We start from the raw sequence: 21,452 nt of genomic DNA, 5'->3' as shown, positions 1-21,452 counted from the left end.
CTCAGTGCTGTGACTTAGGAGGAAGTTTTTCACACAAGGTGGTGACGCACTGGAACAGGTTGCCCAAGGAGGCTGTGGATGCCCCATCCCTGCAGGCATTCAAGGCCAGGCTGGATGTGGCTCTGGGCAGCCTGGGCTGGTGGTTGGTGACCCTGCACATAGCAGGGGGTTGGAACTGGATGAGCACTGTAGTCCTTTTCAACCCAGGCCATTCCATGATTCTGTGATTTGTATCATGCTACTTCCATCCATCAGTTTTAGTCTAACATGATCCTCATGATCTGAGTAGATTTACTCTTCACAGTGCAAAGTATGTGTAGAACTCTGGTTATAAATCTGTAAGATCTCTTCTGTCTGTTTCAACATAGAGGCTGTGGTTCTATTTATGGTGCACTGAAAATTGAGGTCACAAGTCACTTCTGTCAAAGGAGTGCTTAGGTAATTTAATTACACCCATCAGCTGGTCTGAATTAGCTTATTGCTCGTGCTTTGCTCTATAAAAAAATGAGAGAGTATTACATAAAGCAGACAGGCTAAGCCTGTAGGCAGGCTTATCACCAGCCGTAAGCAAACAGAATGATTGTAGAGGTGAAAGAGTAATCCAAGGTAGGGGCTGCCCTTCAGCCTGTATGGCTGCATGCCAGGGGAGGTGAGTCTGGACAAAGGTGTGCAAGCAGTGTCTCATAGGGGGAAGAAGCAAACTGCAGTCCAGTGGAAGAAGCAGCAGTTAGAGCTTTTGAGTCTGGTCATCTCAGCTCACCAGGTCTTTGTATGTGGCAGCCTTTCCTTAGTTCTTCAGTTTGTAACCTCACTCCTTATTTTCCTACATGTGAAGTTTGCTCTGCAAGGAAAGCCAATGTTAGAGGCCCTTCACAGCAGAACACAAAGGGCAGCAGCTTGATTAGCGTTTGCAAAGAATACAAATGGTTTCATGTGTGTGTGATTGATTTCAGTACCGTCACTGCTTTCAGCTGACTGTGCATGCAGTTACGAAGTGATGCTCCCAGTTTCCTTTTACACCTGCACTTTCGCTTCCAGACTTACAAGCTAACAGTCAGCTGATCAACACTAAATAAACCTCTGGGCTGGTGCTTTCCAGGCCTTTGAAGGTGGTGTCTCAGCTGGTTCACCTGCAGCTGCCTGTGGGCTGCTATGGCAAAGGATACGTGAGGTTTTGCCTTGACAGAGCAGGTGTGACGTGCAATGAATGTGATGAAAAAGCTGGCTATTTATGCACTAAAAATTAATGCTAATATGCCTATCATCATAAATATTCCCACCCAAAATACAGACCTTTCAGGGATAAATACATACTTTTTTTCTATTTTGACCTTCTTTTATTGACCCTCAGGTTTCCAATGAGAAGCATGGAATCACACAGTTGTTTAGGTTGGAATGACTCTTGAGATCATCAAGCCTGACCATCACCCAACACTACCAAATCCCATCAATAAAGCACATTTCAAACTCACCGATGAGCCATATCCCAAAGTGCCATATCTACAGGGGTAGATAGCAGGGGTGAGGGCTGCACCATTTCCCAGTGCAGCCCTTTCCAATGCCTGACCACCCTCTCCATGAAGAAATTCATCCTCATACATGATCTAAAACTCCCCTGGTGCACCTTAAGGATGCAGACAACCCAGTTCCATGTCCCAGGTGACATTTCTTTCCTTGATCCTCCCGGCCATGTTTTTTCTGACACAGTCCTGGCTGCCCTTGGGTGCTCTGCTGTCAGCCAGCATTCCCAGGTCCCTTTCTACAAAGCAGTTTTCCAACCATTCATCCCCAATCTTCTGCTACTGCCTGGTGTTACTGTGATTCAACTGCAGCTCCTGGCACTTGGCCTTATGGAAGGAATTCAAGGCAGCTGTATGTTAGCAAAGCCTTCCCTGAACTAGATTGTCTGATACAAAGACTAGAGTAATATTTCAGATCTCCACTGTTAAAGCGACACATGCTTTGCAAAAATCACTTTAACAGTTTCTGTACTGACTTAATTTCATCAGTGCCTAGAAGTGTGTTGTGCTCTTATGGTTGAAAAAGTACGTTTTTCCATGATTATTTAACAAACAGCAAGTTCATGTGTGATGATATACGAAGAGCATCCTGTTCTGAAAGTGAGATGTTCCATACTGAGCTCAGTAACAAGGATTCGTTAGTCTTTGGCACCATACAAGAAAGGCCTCTATTAACAGCTGTTCTTACTTAATGATACTGTGAAGGTAATTTTCCACATTTTAGCAGCACTGAGCAAGAGATTAAAGGAAAATCACACATATGTGCTCTCAAATAAAAGATCAAAAGCCAGCTCTTCGCCCTATCTACACATAAACAAAGAAGAAGTCCTTCGAAGAAGAAAAGGTAATGATTAACTTAGTTATCACCCTACATGCTGGACCTGTCACTCAGGGCAATACGTAGCTCTGAATCTTCCTCAGGCTTTCAGCTTCCTAGTGTGGCAATGTGCGTACGTGGCTGCATGCTGGCACAGAAGCAACGTGAGAAAAAAGTCAGCCTGTGCTATTTCTACAACATACCTAGTGAACCATGAACCCTCTTGCACAGATTAATCACATGAATAATGATTGTTTTATGACAGTGGTTTATGATACACAAATGAAGATAATAGGTCCTTTATTTGCTTTCCCATAAAACGATTCTAAGTAAGTGATACAACTAATGTGCAGGAATTGATGTTGGCTGACTTGGAGATGGACAGACGCTCTTTCTGGTCAATGATAATTGCAATTTGCTCATCTGAAAAACTCCAGATTCCTCATTGTGGAAAACACATCTTCCAGGCTTCTCATCCAAGTCCCTTGGCACATTTCTGCTTCTGTACTTTCTTTGGCCACTGCAGTAGCTCCATCCATGAAACCAACTTGTGGTTTGAAGTCTAACTAATGAAACCAAGGCTGTTGTATTTGGGTTAGAAGTAAAGAAACCAGAGTGTTCAGAGCTGGCTGTGGTTTTACATGACAACCACACAGACAAGTACCTGGTGTTCTACAGGATATTTAATTTATCACTGCTAACATTTTCATCACCTTATATATAATTAATATAAAGCATTCACAGAATTGATAATCACTCAAGGCAACTTATTTACATAATCTCTTTTTTTAAATTATTTTTTTTTAAATAGCAGCTTTGACATTAGATAAGCAAGCCAAAGAGTCTTCCAATTCATTATCTGGATCCCAGTCCTTCTGAATTAAGGCTTGGAACAGAATCAAGGTGCTGATTAAGCAAGAGTGTGCTTTCATCTATTAAATGACAGGTGAGCAAAGGTACTCATTAGTGCTCATCCCACACTGGTCCCATCGGTAGGAAACCTCAAAGAGGAGACCTGTCCTTAAACTGAACCAGGCTCATCAGTTGCCTAGGTAAATGAGCTCGTATACTTGATGCTTAATGATGGAGAACTGCAGTATTCCTACAAACCTTGCCAGGACTAAAGGTGAACTGTGCTGCAAAAGTTTTGAATGCTATTTGAGCAATCTTTTATTATTTGAAATAGCCTTGAAATAGCCATCAGTCTCGAAATAAAAAGAATTGGCATCCTTATCAAGGAAATAGATTGAAAACCTACCTCAGCAATAAGTAAATAGCAGTCTGGACTGTCTCATCTCTTTATAGTCAAGGAATGGTCAGGATGACCATTGTGACAGTCTTTGGTTGGACTCTGAGATCACACCCTTTGCTTCACATATGATTACATAACACACAGCAGAGCAATTAAAGCACGAATTGGAGCAGAGGTCTGAGCCAACTGTGGCTTCTGGCTTTTGGCAGCAGAGCAAATTGCAACACCAGAGAAGCAGCACTATGCAACCTGCTGCCAGCATGCTCCTATCAATACTGCTGATTGGTGGGGAAAAAAAGGCAAAGATTTTACTAACCGTGTCTGGTTGGCTTAGTAAGGGCACATGTAATAGAATGAATATGAGCAAAAAGTGTCTACTCATACCTCTGTTGCAGCATCGGTGGATTTCCAGGTTCCCCTGAGTTTTATGCAACCAGCCAGTTTCTTTCACGAGGTCACTAATAAGACAGGAGTTGCTAACGTAGGATTTTACTGCCAGTAACGTGAGTCATGCCCTTAACCACAGGAGAGGCTGGGCTTTTTGAATGACTTTCTTCCACGTCTCTGACTATTAAACTACTAAACTCTTTGTATCTGTTGTAGTTCCTATGGAAATAAATAGAAGGCAATACTTTCAGAGCCACCAATGTATTCCTTGGATAATTTGTTATCCCCTGGAGGTCAGTATTTGGCTGGAACAGTATTATTTTTGTCTCTCAGAGTTAAAGAGTTGTATAAGAACTGCATCAACCACCTGAGCCATTTACAGAATAAAGTGGATTTAATTCCCGACCAAGAATTAATGGTTACAGTTGTGCTGAAATATAAGAGACCTGTGGAAGAACAGGATTGCATTCTTTCACATAAAAAAGCACTTTGGTGGTCAAGGAAGTTTATGAAGGATTGCAGTCAATCCAGTTGTTTACAAACATGAGATATACAGCAATTTACAGCATGCTTTCCTCAGGTGGGAGGAAATATATTTCAGAATACAAGGCATTGTAAAAGTAGTCCCTGCCCTCCTGGGTTAAAAGTGATATAGCCAAAAAAATGTTCCTTGCAAGTGTTCCTGTCAATATCATTGCATGGTAAGCAATACTGTGCTAATAAATGAATTATTGATCGTGTGTCATTTAACACTTGTTATTCACGGCTGTTACACACTAAAAAGTAATTACATTTTTGCAACCGTGGAAGACGCTGGGAGAATCTGTATTATAACTGCAAGTTCCATTATGTTGCATACACCAGTGGCTCCAAGACATGAATTGCTTGGAAAGCAGAATAAATGTTACCATTATCGGCAGCAATGCTGTAGAAGAAATCAAATGTCAATACAGATATCATGGCCTATTGAAACATGATTTGTACACTCAGCACAACTCGGTCTGAAATCACAACCTACTCACAGAGAGAATCTGTTATCTGTCTGCATAAAGTGGGGTTATTTATCATATGCAGGAGTACTTAGAAAAGTATTAGACGCTGGGAGTCCTCTGCAGAGCTACTCAAAAAGTGGTTCTAATAAGAATTTCTCTCATGCTTATAAACCTCCTTTAAATACTGGAAGGCTGCAATGAGGTTTCCCTACAGCCTTTGCATTTCCAGGCTGAACAATCCCTATTCCTTCAAAAAAGGGATGTTTCATACCACATAGCATCATGTGGAAGGAGTCCTGAAGGAGGTGGGAGTTCTTCACTTCTGCTACTCAAGCACTAGCTAGTTGGGGAGTGGTGGTCAATTGCTTGTGCATCACTTCTACATCTACATCTGTAGGCATATACACACACATATATAGTCCTAGCTGCTATCCTTTTCCTTTTTTCTATCTTAGTAAGTAGTTTTATCTCAACCTACAGGTTCTACTTCTTTTTCTTTTTTGGGTGTTGCTGTTGTCAGATCTTAGGATCAAGGTATAACTATAGCCAAATTAGAAAGAAATCCTAGAATCTGAGACAAAAATAAATGTTTTTTGTTGTTTACAGATACTCTGTCACAGCAATCTCTGAAGTTACTCAGTGGAAAGAAGCAGCCTAGTAGTGCCATGCCTCTCTTCGTCTTGCATTCTGAGCTGCATTCCCCATGGCTACAGCCTTCAGCCTCCATGAGAAAATTCCACTTATTTGAAGTGGGATATAAACATTTCCCTGGGGAATCCTTGCTCAAAGAGTTCTCCCTCCTCATTGCATAACCAGTTCTTAAGCTTGTTTGACCCCAGGGTGTTGCAAGGACCCTGACAACCAACACTGAATTCTCCTAGCTGTAGAGATGTTTACAAAAGCCTGCAGCACCTCTTGATCTTATCTGTTACCTCCCAACATACGGAGTTGAAGTTTCCTTTCTGAAGGAGAGACAGGAAAACTGAAGTGGTCCATTTAGCCCAATGACATTTCTCCTAGCTGTCAGCTCAGTGTGAAAATGGCCAGCCTGCTGAACGCTCCTGCTCCAAAACAATGAGCAAAAAAAATAAACTTAGAAGCCCAAGAGATTTCACAAAATGTAAGTTTATTTATGCATTGAAAAATAGGTCTGTACTGTCTATCCCCACAGCACCAGGCATCTGTATGAAACTCAATGTGTAGTGTGAAGCACAGACCTACCAAATGGAAAAATAACAGGAAATAGTAGGGAGGCAAGAAACAGAGACAGTGAAGGACAGTGATAAGGCAACAGAAGATTATCTAGGCCACCTCAATCCAAGTTTATTAACTCCAGTCACTTTCCCTTCTTCCCAAGGAATTCAGTCTTCAGAATTTCATATCTGAAGACTAAAGCAGTGATTTCATACATTAGAAGTCAAACAATTTTTTAGAGTATCTGATTTTCTGACAGAATCAGCATTGCAGTAGCTGAATTTCAGACCAGTTTCCTCACCACGAGTTTTAGAAGGTACAGCGTTTTGAAATGCTAGGAGAGTTCCTGGCACAGCCATCCATAAGGTTGCTACTGAAACTTGATTCCTTGCGCCAAAGGTAAATCCTTGCTGTAGTTGATCGTACTGGAAGAGAAACAATTATTTAGACAGATTATGCAGCCTCCTTCCTATGTACACATCTTCTGACCAGTTGCATAGTAAGCAAGTCAGCACAGGAAAGTGCAGGGGATAGCAAGAGGGAATAGCAAAGACTGACTGCTAGAAGATACCCTTCAGAACTTTCATGGGGAGACAGCCAACACTTCAATTAATCACCCACACACAGGCAAAACTGGCCCCTCTCTCTGTGGTTCCTATTCAGCTATTTCCTGAGGTTTCACTAATCTCATTTTTTGCTTACTTTAACATCAAGAAAGAGGTGAAAAAAAAATTATAAAGCAAAAACAACATTAAAAGAATTAATTATGTTTCCAGGTCCTAGAAACCATCCTGCTCTGTAAAAGGACATGTTCATCTTAAGGAATAGTGGATAAAGAAACGTCTTTAATGAAATCATTCTCTATTGGGAACACAAACATAATTTCCTAAATGATGAGAAAGACAAACTGCACTTTTACATGATTATCTCACATTTAGTGAAGATAACTTCCCATAGTCAGGGGTTTATTTTGGGCTTTACCAAGCCTTTACATAATTTTACATTTGTTTGAAAAGAAAAATGTATCTTACCACGTTGACCGTCTCATATAAAGCTTCCATGAATCACTTCCAGATTCTCTTCCCCCACCAGTATGCTTTTCACCACCTGCAGGAAAAGGGTTGTAAATGGAAACATGGAATTTTTTTTGGAGCATGGAAACCTGGCTTAGCTCCAAGAGGTTCATCAACTATAAAAACTCACAGAATAAACATCCCTATCCTTCGTTCTAAGCCTGAAACCAATTGCCAAGTCACCAGTATATACAACTCACAGCTAATTCTCTCAGTTCATATTAAATTCATTCCTTTCCTCAGATTCATTATTTAGATAGACTGATTAAAGCCTTGAAAAAATAAGACGAGGAGATCCAAGTTAAGCTAATATTTCAATGCTCTAGTTTGGTCTCCATCCTTTTTTTTTCCATGGAAAGCTAATAATATCATTGGATAAATGAAGGGTCATTAAAAAAAATGAAACCTCAGGAGCAATATCAAGTCACCAGACCCAGCACTAGAGATTTCACTGTTTAAAGAAATAAGAAGCATATGCTGTAAGTAACATACCAAAAGCACCGCCAATCTCTGCCCCACTTGTTGGGATGTTGACATTCACAATGCCACAGTCAGATCCCTTTGGCCTATGGACAAAGGTAAGACAACCACTGATCAGGATCAGTAAAGACTACTTCTGTTATATAAGAGCTAAACAACATACTTCTAGCAGCACATGTATGTATAAAAACAAAACAAAATACAGTAAACTTAACTTTTAAGAATGTAAAAAAATATTCTGAATTATACCCAAGCCAGCGAAAAATCCTTCCCAAATCCCTGGTAAAGATACTGCTGGAAAGACCTTGTTTTACTTCATTATTCCAGGCAAAAACCTCTTCTTCCTCCTAGAAAGAAAGAAGGTCAATAGTTGAACCACATTCATTCAAAATAATTCAAAAGAAGCACTGTTAAGAAAAATTCCAGTATACTACAGACATAATGCAAATAAACAGAATACCACTTTGCAAATACATATGTAACAAATAAAGGATGGGATATCCCCACCACTGCAGAGAAAGACAAAATTTACTATAGAGCAGGCTGACATAAATGAAAAAAATCTGTTTCTGCACAGACTTAGCTCAGTATCTTCATAGAACATGCACAAATGTAGCTATGTGAGGAAATAAGCCATTACAGTGCAGAACAGTGCATCTTAGACTGTCAGGAAAACTGCATATATACATCAGAATATGCTCTCCTGACATCCCAGACACCAGGCACAATTCACTCTGCTATATTACCTTAAATTTCAGCACATACAGTATAGGAGCAAATGTCTCTGTGTGAACAATGGGTGCATTATGGGCAAGGCCAGTCACAATGGTTGGTTCAACATAGTTTCCAGGGCGGTTTATAACCTTCAAAGTACAAAAGAAAAGAACTGAGTAAGTTCAGACAAACTAGCACCCTGCTTAGTACCAGTGAAGGAAGGGAATCCTTCATAGTTTTATTACTGTAGTTGTACCAATCAGAAATTGAAGTTCGGATCATCTGAGTAGATAATCTGGAATTTACTTATTTACATGTTTAATATATAGAAGTATAACTTTGTTTGCTAAATAAGAAATTAAATCTCAAGTCTACCAGCTGAAAAAAAAAATAAATAAACAGTTACTTTATCCCACTTGAAAGCTGATCAGTAAGCCAACTAAAAATCTAGAGGCAGTAGGAATAATGAAGGTATCTATAAAAACAAGGATTCTCAGACCATCAGTTAAGTCCTGGAGAAATTAACGTCACACATGAAGGCTGCACTGAAAGTAATGCCTCCCTCTACAGGTGCTGCATGCAGGCTCTTCTGCTAGCAGCTTCTTTGAATTGTCAGCATTTCTCAAAGTTTGATAGAGTGAACCCAGGAACAGAACAGCAGTTTTTCTTTGCTATGTGCACAACAGCCCACATTCACATTGCTGTCCATATCTTCACCATCCTCTGAGAGTGAAGAGTAGTGCAGGGAATTGCTGAAAGTTCATAGCCATTTCTTGGCATTCTATACAAACCTATCTTTACTGTAAGCACAGGACTCCAATTTGGATATTTTGAGACTGACTGACATTCTGTAATTGGTGACATAAACTGAAATACAATCTTGGCTTAAGCCACAATGCTACCATACTTTTTGCCAAAGGAAATTAACTGTAGAAGGGAGAATAAAAGTAAGTCACCTTTCCACCATAGACCACAGAGCCACCTTGTTGTTTTGCTTGTTGTACTGCATCAAGAAACATTTTCACTGCTTCTTTAGTGTGAAGGGGACCATACAGAGTGTCAGCTAAAGAAAAATCCAAAGACATTATTTCAGGAACAGTGTAAACTTACAGTAACATTCTTGCAAAATTTGATGAGTAACTATTTAATCTGCCCAAGATGAACAGTGATAACAGGATTCTTTATCACCCATTCAGGGCTTGTGTTCTGAATGAAACCATTCCATGGTAAACTTAGGTACATGGTAAAATTAGGTATGTTCGACCTACAATCACTTCAGAATTTTAATAGAAAGATGCAAACTGAAATACATCCTAAACCCATGAGTTGGAACTGCTACTTACGGTCCCATGGATCACCAACGCGGACCTGGGCATAGGCCTTCGCAAGCTTTTCCACCACCTCATCATGGATGCTTTCATGGAGGAACTAAACAAAACATAGTAAGAAGACTGTAAGCCAGCAAAGCCTATGTCATTCCTCCTGAAGTACTACTGCACTCTGAAGAGCGCCAAAGGAAGTGCAGAGGTAGTGTTGCTCATATTTAGCTAATACTGAGCGTAAATGAATACAGTAGGAAGTTTGAAAGCAGGAGTACCACCAAGAAGGCAAATCGTGAAGATTTAAAAGAACTAAAGGAACAAAAACTCTACATCTTTTTTGACAAAAACGTATCTAATCAACAGTTCTGAAAAAACTGAGGAGATGCACGCTGACATAATAATACTTCTACACTTCTTCCTAACATCACATTGATATCAAAGGGAATAAAATACGCCTAACAAATATTTCTTATTTTCCATGATGATACGAATTTTCTGAGCTAATTTGGAATTAATTTTTGAAGTCAGAGCTATCCAAACCAGTTCAGTTAGATTTACACACCAGTCTTCTGGCAGTTGTGCATCGCTGACCCGCTGTTCCCACAGCAGCAAAGAGTGTAGATGGGATGACTAGGTTCAGGTCTGCATCTTCAAACACTTAACAGAAGTTAAAGAACAGTATGTCAATAAAGCAAAGAGAAAAGGTGCAAAATGGTGTTTAAGAGATGAAGGCTCTCTAAATTTACCAGATTTAAGACACCAAACAGCATGCAATAAATTCTAGCAAGGTGCTCAAGAAGCACAAAGAATAATAGCAGAGTACAAAGGCTGCTCAGAAAGCAATGCCTCTTATTTCATCATGTTGACCCATGTTAGCAGTGCTATGGCAGCAGAGCTTGAATGTGCGCACTGTTATGCCACTACATTTTATTGCCATGGCAGTAGAGGGGCAGCTGGAAGAAATGGCTTCAGTGTGTTGGAAATGATGGTGGCAATGTTGGAATACCACAAAGTTTGCACCAGGTAAGTCCCACAAATAAGACAGGAAAAGGAGGAACAAAGTATACAAGTTTGTCAGGATCTACTGAACCAATGCAAAGCTGACGGTAACAGCTTCCTGGACTACATCATTACCAGAGATGAGATGTGGTGTCATCACTACAAACCAGAGTCAAAATGGAAGTCCATGAAATAGTGAAACATGAATTCCCCATCAAAATTCAAGACGCAGCCCTCAGTGAGATGTTCTCACTGTAGAGTCTGGATTTGATGTCTTCTGTCTTCCATTTATTTAGGCAGATGAAAGAAACTGCATGAGCAATAATTTTCTAGCAACGATGCTGTCAGAGCCTCACCTCCACTGGTGCACATTTGTATGAGCACAGTATGCAGGCTCTTGTTCATTGCGGGCAAAAGCACATAGGTAATGGTGATGACTATGTTGAAAAAGAGTGCTTCATACCTAAGAATGTGCTCTATCAAATGGTGTTACTGAGCATTTTGTTACAGTCTCCATGGACATAAATAAGAGGCATTGCTTTCAAAGTGACTTTTATGTTCAAAAACACCTCAGAATTCCCATACCTATACACCTGAATTAAACAAGTGCAATTGGATGTAAACAGATCTCTGAACTACTGTAAAGAGCCTTTTACAACAAAGGTTGCAAAAACCTCAGCTTCTTTCTAATTCAACGAGGCGCAAGCAATTTCTTGCCCTTCTGCATCTTCCCTCTATGAGAAGTCTGGTAGCATAAAGAGGAAAGCACCCAGGTGGCACACAGAAAAATAGCAGCTAAAACACACAGCTAACCGATGTAAACGTAAAATGCAAATAAGCTGAAGAAATTTGTGTGGCTAGAAGACATAGAAATATTTTAAGTAGAACAAGTAAACATAAGACCCAGCAGATTCCCAAAATATCACTCAGCTTGACCAGACCCAAAGAATTTGGGGGAAACAAATCTGAGACACAGTCTAAGCAAATAAAGTTTAAGCATTCATCCAAAGTCTATTTCAGAAAAAGCTGGACTTTCATGTGTGAAAAAATGAACATTCTTCTCTAACTATATAGCAAGTTCATGCCATTCTATGCAAGAAAAAAAAAAAAGACTGCTCCATTTGGATTTATTAAAGTGCTTAATATTCTAGACAGGCAATTACCTTAGTTCATATCACAAGAAAGGTGAAGGAAAAGGCTTTAATATAATATGGCAGCAAATTTGGTATTCAGTTGCTTTCTATTTTTTCTCCTTCTAATGTTCTTTTTCTCAGTGTTTATTTTAGTTTACCTGTTAATCAGAACGTGACCTGAGTCACTTAAACCTGTGAAACAGGCTAGTGAACTGAATATCTATGTGCTTTTCCTCCAAATACCTTAAGTGGTCAAATATTGTCATAGATGGCATTTATATGACTGTCTATGTATATGTAGATGTACTTTTATTCTGCAATGCTAAAAATTGTGTTCAAGTGATTGGATCCTAAAGTCAAATTTCATTAGCAGCACTGTTCACAACCCCATGCCATTCAATTCAAAACTATCTACATGAGGGTGAACTCTAATTTTTATCCTAAATCACTGCCCCTCAGCAACATAAAAGACAGGAAAAGATTATAAAAACACACAAAAACATTATACTAAGCACTTTTTAAGCCCCAATGAAAGAAGATAAAAAGAACAATTTGTTACAAACACATGTATACTAAGGTTCCAATAACGTCTATGGGTCTAAATTTCTACACTGCATATTACCAATGATGGCATTGTTTCCTCCCAGTTCCAACAGACTTCGGCCTAATGAAGACATACAAGAATTACATCAGTTGTATATACATTCAGTATGCACTTCAGCAAGGTAGTAAGTAATCAGATCAGTCCACTTTCCTTTCCAGACAGAAATTTTAAGGCATCATTGTCAACAAACTGCACTAGCCAACACAGTAAATTATACTGAATAACAAACCTATAGCACAGTGCAAAGAATGACACCTGGAGAACAGCTGGAGAAGAAAAAAGCTTTAAAAAAATGAAATAAAATAGCACTAGAGAAGAAAAGAAGAAAACAAAATGAGCTGCAGAATAAATAATACAAGGCAGATGAAGATTAGGAGGTGCTATGCATATAAAAATGAATACGTTAATACTTCAGCAGTCTTAATTATTTCCCTAACAGCTGCTTTATCTGAAATCTAAAAGAAAGAATCACCATCTACTTAGGAATTAAGCTTTGCAACCTATCCTGAATTTTTTTGGCACTTAGGATCTTGTCCACAATATATTCCTTTCAAAACTAAAAACTTAGAACCCTGCAACTGTGCATGGGTTCACACCAATACAATTTTTATTGTAAATATTTGAAGACATATCTCAAAGGCACTGCATTTTCTCCTGTATTTATAAGGAGCAGAGGTGAAGGGATATTTTTTTTTTTCATTAATGTATCTTCCAAAAACTGTCATTTGCCAGTCACAGGAACTCACTCAAAATTAATTGCAGTAAAATGGATATGTGGACATTGTGGGGAAAAAAAAACACCAACAACAAAACCCACCAACAACTGAATTGTGACTGAAATAGAAGAAAAAGTAGTAGCCAGATCTGAGCAGTTTCCCCATCTTACCTTCATCAAGATGAAAAATGTTAAAACAGGAGATAGGTGAAACAAGTTGTATTTTAAAATCCTATGAGGTTACCCTACCTTTCCCAACCACAAAAAGAAAAATAAAAGACTCCCACTCACCGAATCTCTCCTGAACCATGAGCGCTACCTGCTTGCCCACCTCCGTGCTGCCAGTGAAAGACAGCAGGTCCATTCTCCCATCTCTCGCCATTGCTGTCCTGCACAACAGGACATGCCACTACATTTACAGGAAGAGCAAACAGCTGGTAAAGCTGCTCACACCTCCCACGTAAACCAAACGTCGGGTAAATGACTGAAAAGCCATCAGGAAAGCTTCTTATCACTCAGAGAAGAGAGACAAGACTGCTTCCCTGCCCTGCTTCATGCAAAATAAGAAGTGCATCACCTGTACAATTAAATACATGCCAAAGAACACAACAACATCAATTTCAACTGTTCTGTTTCCTAAGATAAGCACCCCTGCAACTTTAATACTTTTCATCTACTTTGACATCACTCCTCTTGAATTACTGAGCTATGAATCTGTAGTAGGAATTTACACATTTTAGAGCTTCCAAGCCACGTTACACATCTACGCACAGGTGCACAGCCTAGTGTAAGCATGGAACATGGGGAGCCATAGTTCTCTACAAATAGACTGATGGACTTTAAAAAAAAAAAAAAAAAAGAGTATGATGAGTGAAATTTTTATGTTGGCCATATCCTTTGTGTGTAACTACATGCAGTAGAATGAAAACTGATCCTCATCATTTCTTCATTTCACTGGAATGTCTGGTAAATTACTTGTTAGTAGCTAATCTCACAACAGCACATAAAAATTCATAATATGTTTAAAGTAGATACATACTCACAAAACACAAGAGATGTTACCTACCCAATGTCTGCTCCACCACAGACCAAAGAACAGACAGCTCCAGGTATTTTGTTATCTTCCAGGACTTTGGCAATTATCCTAGAATCAAACACATAAAAAATTCAGTTATCCAATAGGTGCATATAATAAACAATGAGCTTATTATATTACAATCTCTGCTCAGGGACAAAAACACTTGACAATACATTCCCTTTGCATCCACATAACTGGCACAGAGAAGCATTGCAGCAGTGTATAAAAAACTCATCCTTACAAACTTTCACCATTAGAAAGAGATGTTTACATAACTTTAAGAAGTTACTTAAAAATCATAGAAGCACAGGAGCTGGAAGGAGCCTCTGGAGATTATCTAGTCCACGCCCAAGATCCCCAAAGTAGGCTGCATAGGAAAGAGTCCAGGTGGGTCTTGAATGTCATGAGAGGATGAAGCTCCACAATCTCTCCAGAGCTCTGTCATCCCCATGGTAAAGATCTATTTTTTCTCAGCTTCAGATGTAACTTCCTCTGTTCCAGTTTAAGCCCATTGCTCCTCATCCTGTCAACGTGCACCATCAAAAAAAGCCTGCTCCCATTCACTTGGCTCCTACCTTTAACATATTCATAAGTACTGATAAGATCCTCTCTCGGTTTTCTCCAAGTTAAACAGACCCAGGCATCTCAGACTTATTGCACAGGGAAGAAGTTCCTGGCCCCTAATCAACTTTGTGGTTATCCACCACAATTGCTCTGGTAGTTCCCCATCTTTCTTGAGCTGAGAAGCCTGTAACTGGACACAGTACTCCAGATGTGGCCTCACCAAAGGCAGAGCAGAGAAGGATTAGCTCACCAGACCTGCTGCCCACCCTCCTTTTTACCTTCTCAGGATACCACTGACCTTCTTAGCCACAAAGGTGTGCTACTGGCTCATTCTGCTGTCCACTAGAATACATAGGTCCTTCTCCACAGAGCATCAAGATATAATACTTGCAAGTAGCCCAGAGCCATGTTCTCAGGTCCATATTAAAGTTACAATACTAAGAAATACATCATTTTAAAGGACTCAGTTTATACTGTGCATAAATCTTCTTTGCATTATGCAGTAGATACACACTTAAAATGCCAGCATAGTAAGGAAAGTAGTAATAAATATAGAGCAAGTGTCACTATGACATTTATTTGTCAGAATTCTCCTATCAGGGATGAGTTCTGAAGCCTGAAAAGACACACTATGACGTTACTAGTTCTAGATAATAAGGACTGTGTGAACATATCTTCAGGAGTTAGGTCTATAGAGCCAACCAGAAGAATTTGCCACCGTCAAAAAATGAAAAAAAATACCCATAACCAAGTGCTGATGTTGGGTTTTGACTGCAAAATAAACTGATGATTCAGGAATATGAATGACTAAGGGTAGTGGAATTTTATGAGCTTTTCATCTATAGAAAGGCAAACACCACATCTGGATGTTCCTCAGCAGAAGCGCAGCACTGGTCCCAGAAAGGAAAAAAAAAAGTGGGGGGGGCAACAGTACAGGTAACAAGCAATATATACTGTATACTGACACCTTATCTGTTATAAGGGAAAAGCAGTTCTTCACACCACTAAGCACTATCTCACCCAGAAGACAATTTGCTTTAAAAGGAAAACAGAAAGCAAAGGAACCAGAACTTACTTTGTAACAGCTACACTTGTGAGAGACGTTGTGGGAGCACCTTTCCTGGAAAAGAAAAAAAATAAATTATTATTACTGTTTTCAATTCTTCTAATGAGAAATAGTTGAATTACGCATTTATTACGGAATGTCACGGTGGTATGCGTAAGCTGGTTTTCAGGTGCATGTTAAGACAAGAACTCACATGTGGTTCTGTCCAGTGATGAGTATTTATATCCGATGAGCTCAGTGTGAACTGGAGATGTGCTAGATATCACAGTGAGGCAGAGAGATGGAAGAGAAGCAGGAGCAGAGGGGCAGAAAGCAAATTCTATTAAGATCCTTAATTTTATCCCTAACAGTTCTGAAAACATTGATATTTTGTGACTATCAGCATTGCTAAACCTCAATTTACGTTTCCACTAATTGGCCATTTGACTAAATCCTGAATGGGTCTGGATTTCAATAACTCAAAAACACTAACAAGGTTACAGAAAAAAAAATTGCACTTTTTGAGTACATATACCTTACAAATAAACTGAATTTAATCCTACAAGAATTAGAACCACACATATGGAAACACGTGAAATATGATAGCAATTGCATGCCTGAGAAAATAGTTCTGCCATTTTATAACAGTGTTATAGCATGCTGGGAAGTTGTGCCTTACCAGAGACAAGCGTTTCCACAGATCATTGCAATTGCACTGTTCCACCCATACACTGCCACAGGGAAGTTAAAGGCTGTGATGATTCCCACTAACCCAACAGGATTCCACTGCTCAATAAGAGCATGACCAGATCCTGAAGGAAAAGACAGAACGTACCATGATTTGCATCCACTCAATGGACACATAAGACACTATGAGGAAGGGGCCTGTCATCATTCCTCTGTCTATCAGAGCATTAGCTTGAAGAGAGCTGTATTACAAGGGCTCTGCAACTTACTGCATCAAGATTAGCTAGACTGTGGGGAAATAAACAATGATGGTGAGAAACTTTGCTACTTAAACTACTCAGTTAATAGAACGCTGGTTGCTCAGTAAGTTAACAGCTGACAAAAGGAATTCTCTTTTAAGCATACAGACAAAATTTTTACATGCTTTCCCCTCCAGCACCTTTACCATGGAGATGGCAGAGAGAATCTAATGCTTCATGGAGCAGAGGAAAAATCTTTTGCCTCTCCTGATGGGTGTCATAGGACAGACACTTCATTAGGTGGCACTACTGTGCACATCTATTTATAGACAACATGCTTGATTAATCAACTCAAGCACAGAGATTTCGCTGCAGTACACCACTCTATATTTAGGATATTACATTCTCAGCCTTCCACAAACACGAAAAATACATATATATGTTTTAGAAATGGTAAAGAAAAGAAATGGAACACATACTTTCTGAAGGCAAGATGGGTCCACCAATCATTCGGGACAAACCAACAGCATAGTCGCAGACATCAACGTACTCCTGCACTTCTCCAACACCCTCAACATAAATCTTTCCCATTTCCAAGGAGACCTGAAAATATCAGCAACATGGTATATTTATATTTTAATACATGTTAATTTCCAATACATTTTGTCTCCTGTTACTATCAGGTTTATACGTACACCCAGTAAAATTCAATGTAGACTCTTTCAATATAAGACATTCACTTTACATGTTATCCAAAGGTTAAAGAAACAACTACAAACGAGTCGCACTCTCATAAATTAGGAGGAAATTGATAAAGGAAAATAATAGAGAAAACTAAAAAATATATCCAATGAAAGAATTATTCAACGGTAATGAGTTTCATAGCTTGGGATCAAAGAACATTTCATGTCACTCTGGACATTTTCATATATTTTATATATGCTGGGGAATACATTGGAAAAGAGGGATAACTAGGCCCAAAACAAAGCAGTCATTTAGTTTTTTCATAAGCAAATGACTCGTTTTTACAGCATCTCAAAGCAAGTATGCAAGATTCAATTTTCAAATGCTGCTGAAAATGAATGCACATCTTCAGTCTTTCAGCCACCTAGGTGTTTAATGTCCTTTTCTAAGCTATGGCCCTCTGCTAAAAGCATGTTATATGTGCACAGCAAAGAGATGCCAGTGAGAGTATGATGATATTTGAAATCCACTCATATATAAACTGAGAAGTCCCCCTTCACTCCCATTTCATTTTACAGTGACGTTAAGATAGTTACAAGCAACTTTACACAAATATCACCTACCACTTGAAGTTGAGGATTGTACTCTGAAAAAGCAAAGATTAAGATAGAGCTGACTAAACACATTCCTAGGTATTTCTAGGGTGCCTGTGGTCCCAAAGACTTGCTAGGCTACTCTGCTCACAGGGGAACTCCACATCTGACTTCTGCTTCAACCTAAAGAACAGGGAGCTGTTAAATGAGAAGTGAGAACACAAGAGTTCATGTAACACATTTGCTGGAAAGCTGTTTATAATTTGAGCAAACTCAGAACAGGATGTCCGGACACCTCAAGATATAAGGAATAGCCTGTAGGCTAGCCTTCATGTAGTTACTCAAGGATTCATGAGCTTACCTTCATGTAGTTATTCAAGGACAGCTGTTTCTGAACAGCAACACATAAAGGTAAAAGGAGAGCGGCAAGCTCCCCACTTTGCCTTTTTCCTTCCCTAGCAGCCATTTAGTGTTTTCAAGCTGCACCAGGGGAGATTCAGGCTGGACGTTAGGAAGTATTACTTCCCCTAAAGGGTAGTCAGGCACTGGAATGCACTGCCCAGGGAGGTGGTGGAGTCACCAGCCACGGGGGTGTTCAAGAAACGTTTGGATGTTGTGTTGAGGGATATGATTTAGCTGGGAAGTGTTGGTGATGGTTGGACTGGATGATCTTCTAGGTCTTTTACAACCTTGATAATTCTGTGATTCTGTAAAGGAATAGTCCTTCTACCTTTATATCTGATGTGGCACTGGAAGAAGATCTCATTCAGCCCAAATCACCTTCTGAAACCTTAAGCCTCCATGTCTCAATTCTCAAAACCCTGCAGATCACCAGAAGAGAGCTCAAGGCTAGAAGCCTTGTATCAAAAGCCCTGTCCTGTCTTTTTCAGGACGTTTTAAGTACACTACAGTGAACAACTTGTCCAGTACAATGAGAAAACAGCATGGCAGCAGTTACAACACCCTTCTCTATCCAGTGTACAGGCTCAAAATGAATTACACTTTTTTTTTTTAAAATCCCCACTACAAATGCAAAATGTCAAAATGTAACTACCTGCTGTTTTACTCATTAAATCTAAAGTCCTTTAAGCAAGTTAACGGAACTAACAGCATTTTAACAGTTGTTAGGGTTAGTATTTCAGAGTGGTATGTTTAGACCATAGCAAAAGAGTTTTGACCATTTTACCCCCTAAAGCTGTGCTGCTTCCTAAAACACCTTACCAAGCTTCCTAGAACTTTGATTTTTTGTCTCAGGGCATCACCAATCTGTCGTACTATTTCTCCACGCTTAGGTGCAGGGATCTAGTAAAAAAGAAACAAAAAAAAGAGAATATTTGAGATTGAACATCTATGATTTCTTCATGTATATTACGTTCACCTTCCATGCCTGCAGCAAGAGATCACTTGAATGCGGTCATTTTTCACCCTCTTCCCAAGCTGTGGTTTCTCATTCATTTTCATGCAGTTTCATGACAAATTTCTTCCCACCTGACAGAGACCAACAACACTGCACACATCTGTATCTGCGCAGACCTTTGTTTCCACTGAATGTGCAGAAGTATTCAGATTAGTAGTTCTCTTCATTTTACAGCTTCTGTTCAGACACAATAAAGGCTCAATCACAGGAAAAGTAAACTCAAGTAGCAATTTTTTTTTAATGTAGTGTCAGTATATTAGATAAGAATCAAAAGCTAGACTCAATAACAAGACATTTTCATGTAACAACTCAACGATTAGAAACTAATGAAGAGATAGCTAGAAAGTGAGGAATCATCAGTGACAAAAGAATGTGTACTGACACTTTCAGAGAAGCTCAGTAAAACCAACACAATCCACAAATTAAAAGCCAGCTCTGAGGTGAGGTTTTAAAGCCCTAGGTCTGTCGATTTTTGCTTTTTTTTATCCATCAAACTACTTCCAGATTATCTGCAAGTACACTGATATTACAGATTGTAACAAAATAATGTTTTAAGATATCTCAAGGAAGCTGTGCTATCTCCCCTAAGTTTTTCTTCTCTTCAGGTAAGGAATACAATACAGAATGCCTGATATCTCACAAAATACAGTTATATCAAAGAAACATCCAGAGTCTGTAAAAACAAGCAAGAGAACAGAGGCTGCTTATAAACAGCTAGCACAGGGATAATGACAGCTACAGCTTCCTAGGGGGAAACAGCAGTCTGATACCGCAACAGAACTGTATGTTACACACAAGTTTTGGAGTAACAGCAGTTTAGTGAATAATCAGGATTCAACTGATGGTCAAAAACACACAGCCAAAGCCAGCAGGTTTACTCACACCACGAAGGCAAGGTCTTCTCCAGGAGTTCGATATCTAAATGCTCTGCAGAATGCTCACAGGAGAAAGCATGAACTTAAATATACCTGGAAAGGTTACTTCCTTGCTTACAAAGTTTCAGAACTTCCACAGACCTGCTGGCAACGGCTTACAGGCACTAACTTGGGCAAACACACCAGGCTTCTTAAAACAAACATTTCTCAGAAGTCAACGTCCTCATTTTTGTGCTTACGGGTTACAAATGGCAGCTGAGCGGCCCTGCACCTTGAGGCAGGCCCTCACTACAGATCTTTGCTTTAATACAACACATGTAACATGATTATGTTTTTACACCTCAGACAAGCCGAGAAATGTAATGGCCTCTAACAGCCAGAAAGGCAATTAAATAGACAAACACCATAAAAGATAACTGATAACTTACGTCAGCCCAGACTTTCCATGCCTCCTTAGCCTTCTTTACTGTTTCTTCATAATCCTCCAAACTAGCCTGCACGAAGAAGCAAGCCAAAGAGAAAGTTAGGAATACCAAAACTCCACAATAAGCTCCATACAAAAAGCTTTTATGCCCAGCTTGAGCACCGCCGTACCTCGGGAGGGAAGAATGCACTACAAACGATTACTTCTAGGGGAAAGTTATATCATTTAAGTGGACACCAGAGTCTCTCCTACCTGCCGCACTCTGGCGATGGGCTCGTTGTTGGCAGGGCAGTACGTAGTCACCACCTGGAGCAGAAGGACGGCCGTCAGCCCACAGACACAAAGCCAAAACAGCGACCCAGCAGACCGCACGCGGGCCCATTCTCCACACGCCGCCCACCCATCCCGGCCTCACCTGCCCGCCGCCGCCCCAGCTCCCATTGTAGACTCCCGGGTTGTCCTCCTGCAAGCCCAGCTCCCGCAGCCAGGCGTACTTCGGCTGGCCGACCAGCAGTGAAGACATGGCGGCTTCGGGCCGCCACCAGACCCGACGTGGCAGCAGCAGCACCGAGGCGGCAGCTCGGCTCCAACCCAGCATGTCCAGCGGCCGCACACAGCTGGGGGGGCGACGCCGCGATGGCGGC

The 21,452-nt window shown here is 40.0% G+C and overlaps 1 protein-coding gene across 1 annotated transcript; it reads right to left on the bottom strand.

The window, feature by feature from the left end:
- Positions 1 to 6,073: 6,073 nt before the first annotated feature.
- On the bottom strand, positions 6,074 to 21,452 carry ALDH7A1 (aldehyde dehydrogenase 7 family member A1). The gene is made up of 18 exons (XM_015850024.2): positions 21,224 to 21,452; positions 21,061 to 21,114; positions 20,813 to 20,878; positions 19,314 to 19,394; positions 17,295 to 17,418; positions 16,569 to 16,701; positions 15,920 to 15,964; positions 14,269 to 14,346; positions 13,494 to 13,591; positions 12,506 to 12,547; positions 10,314 to 10,408; positions 9,773 to 9,857; positions 9,386 to 9,492; positions 8,462 to 8,578; positions 7,965 to 8,062; positions 7,728 to 7,801; positions 7,194 to 7,269; positions 6,074 to 6,587 (listed from the first exon to the last, which is right to left on the bottom strand). Exons 1-18 carry the CDS (start codon positions 21,404 to 21,406, stop codon positions 6,533 to 6,535), a joined length of 1,611 nt encoding a protein of 536 aa, XP_015705510.1. The 5' UTR covers positions 21,407 to 21,452; the 3' UTR covers positions 6,074 to 6,532.

Source organism: Coturnix japonica, chromosome Z (assembly GCF_001577835.2).
Source record: "Coturnix japonica isolate 7356 chromosome Z, Coturnix japonica 2.1, whole genome shotgun sequence".
NCBI classification, from domain to species: Eukaryota; Metazoa; Chordata; class Aves; order Galliformes; family Phasianidae; genus Coturnix; species Coturnix japonica.
Note: the sequence above shows the minus strand (reverse complement) of the source record. Positions and strands in the feature narration are given on the sequence as shown.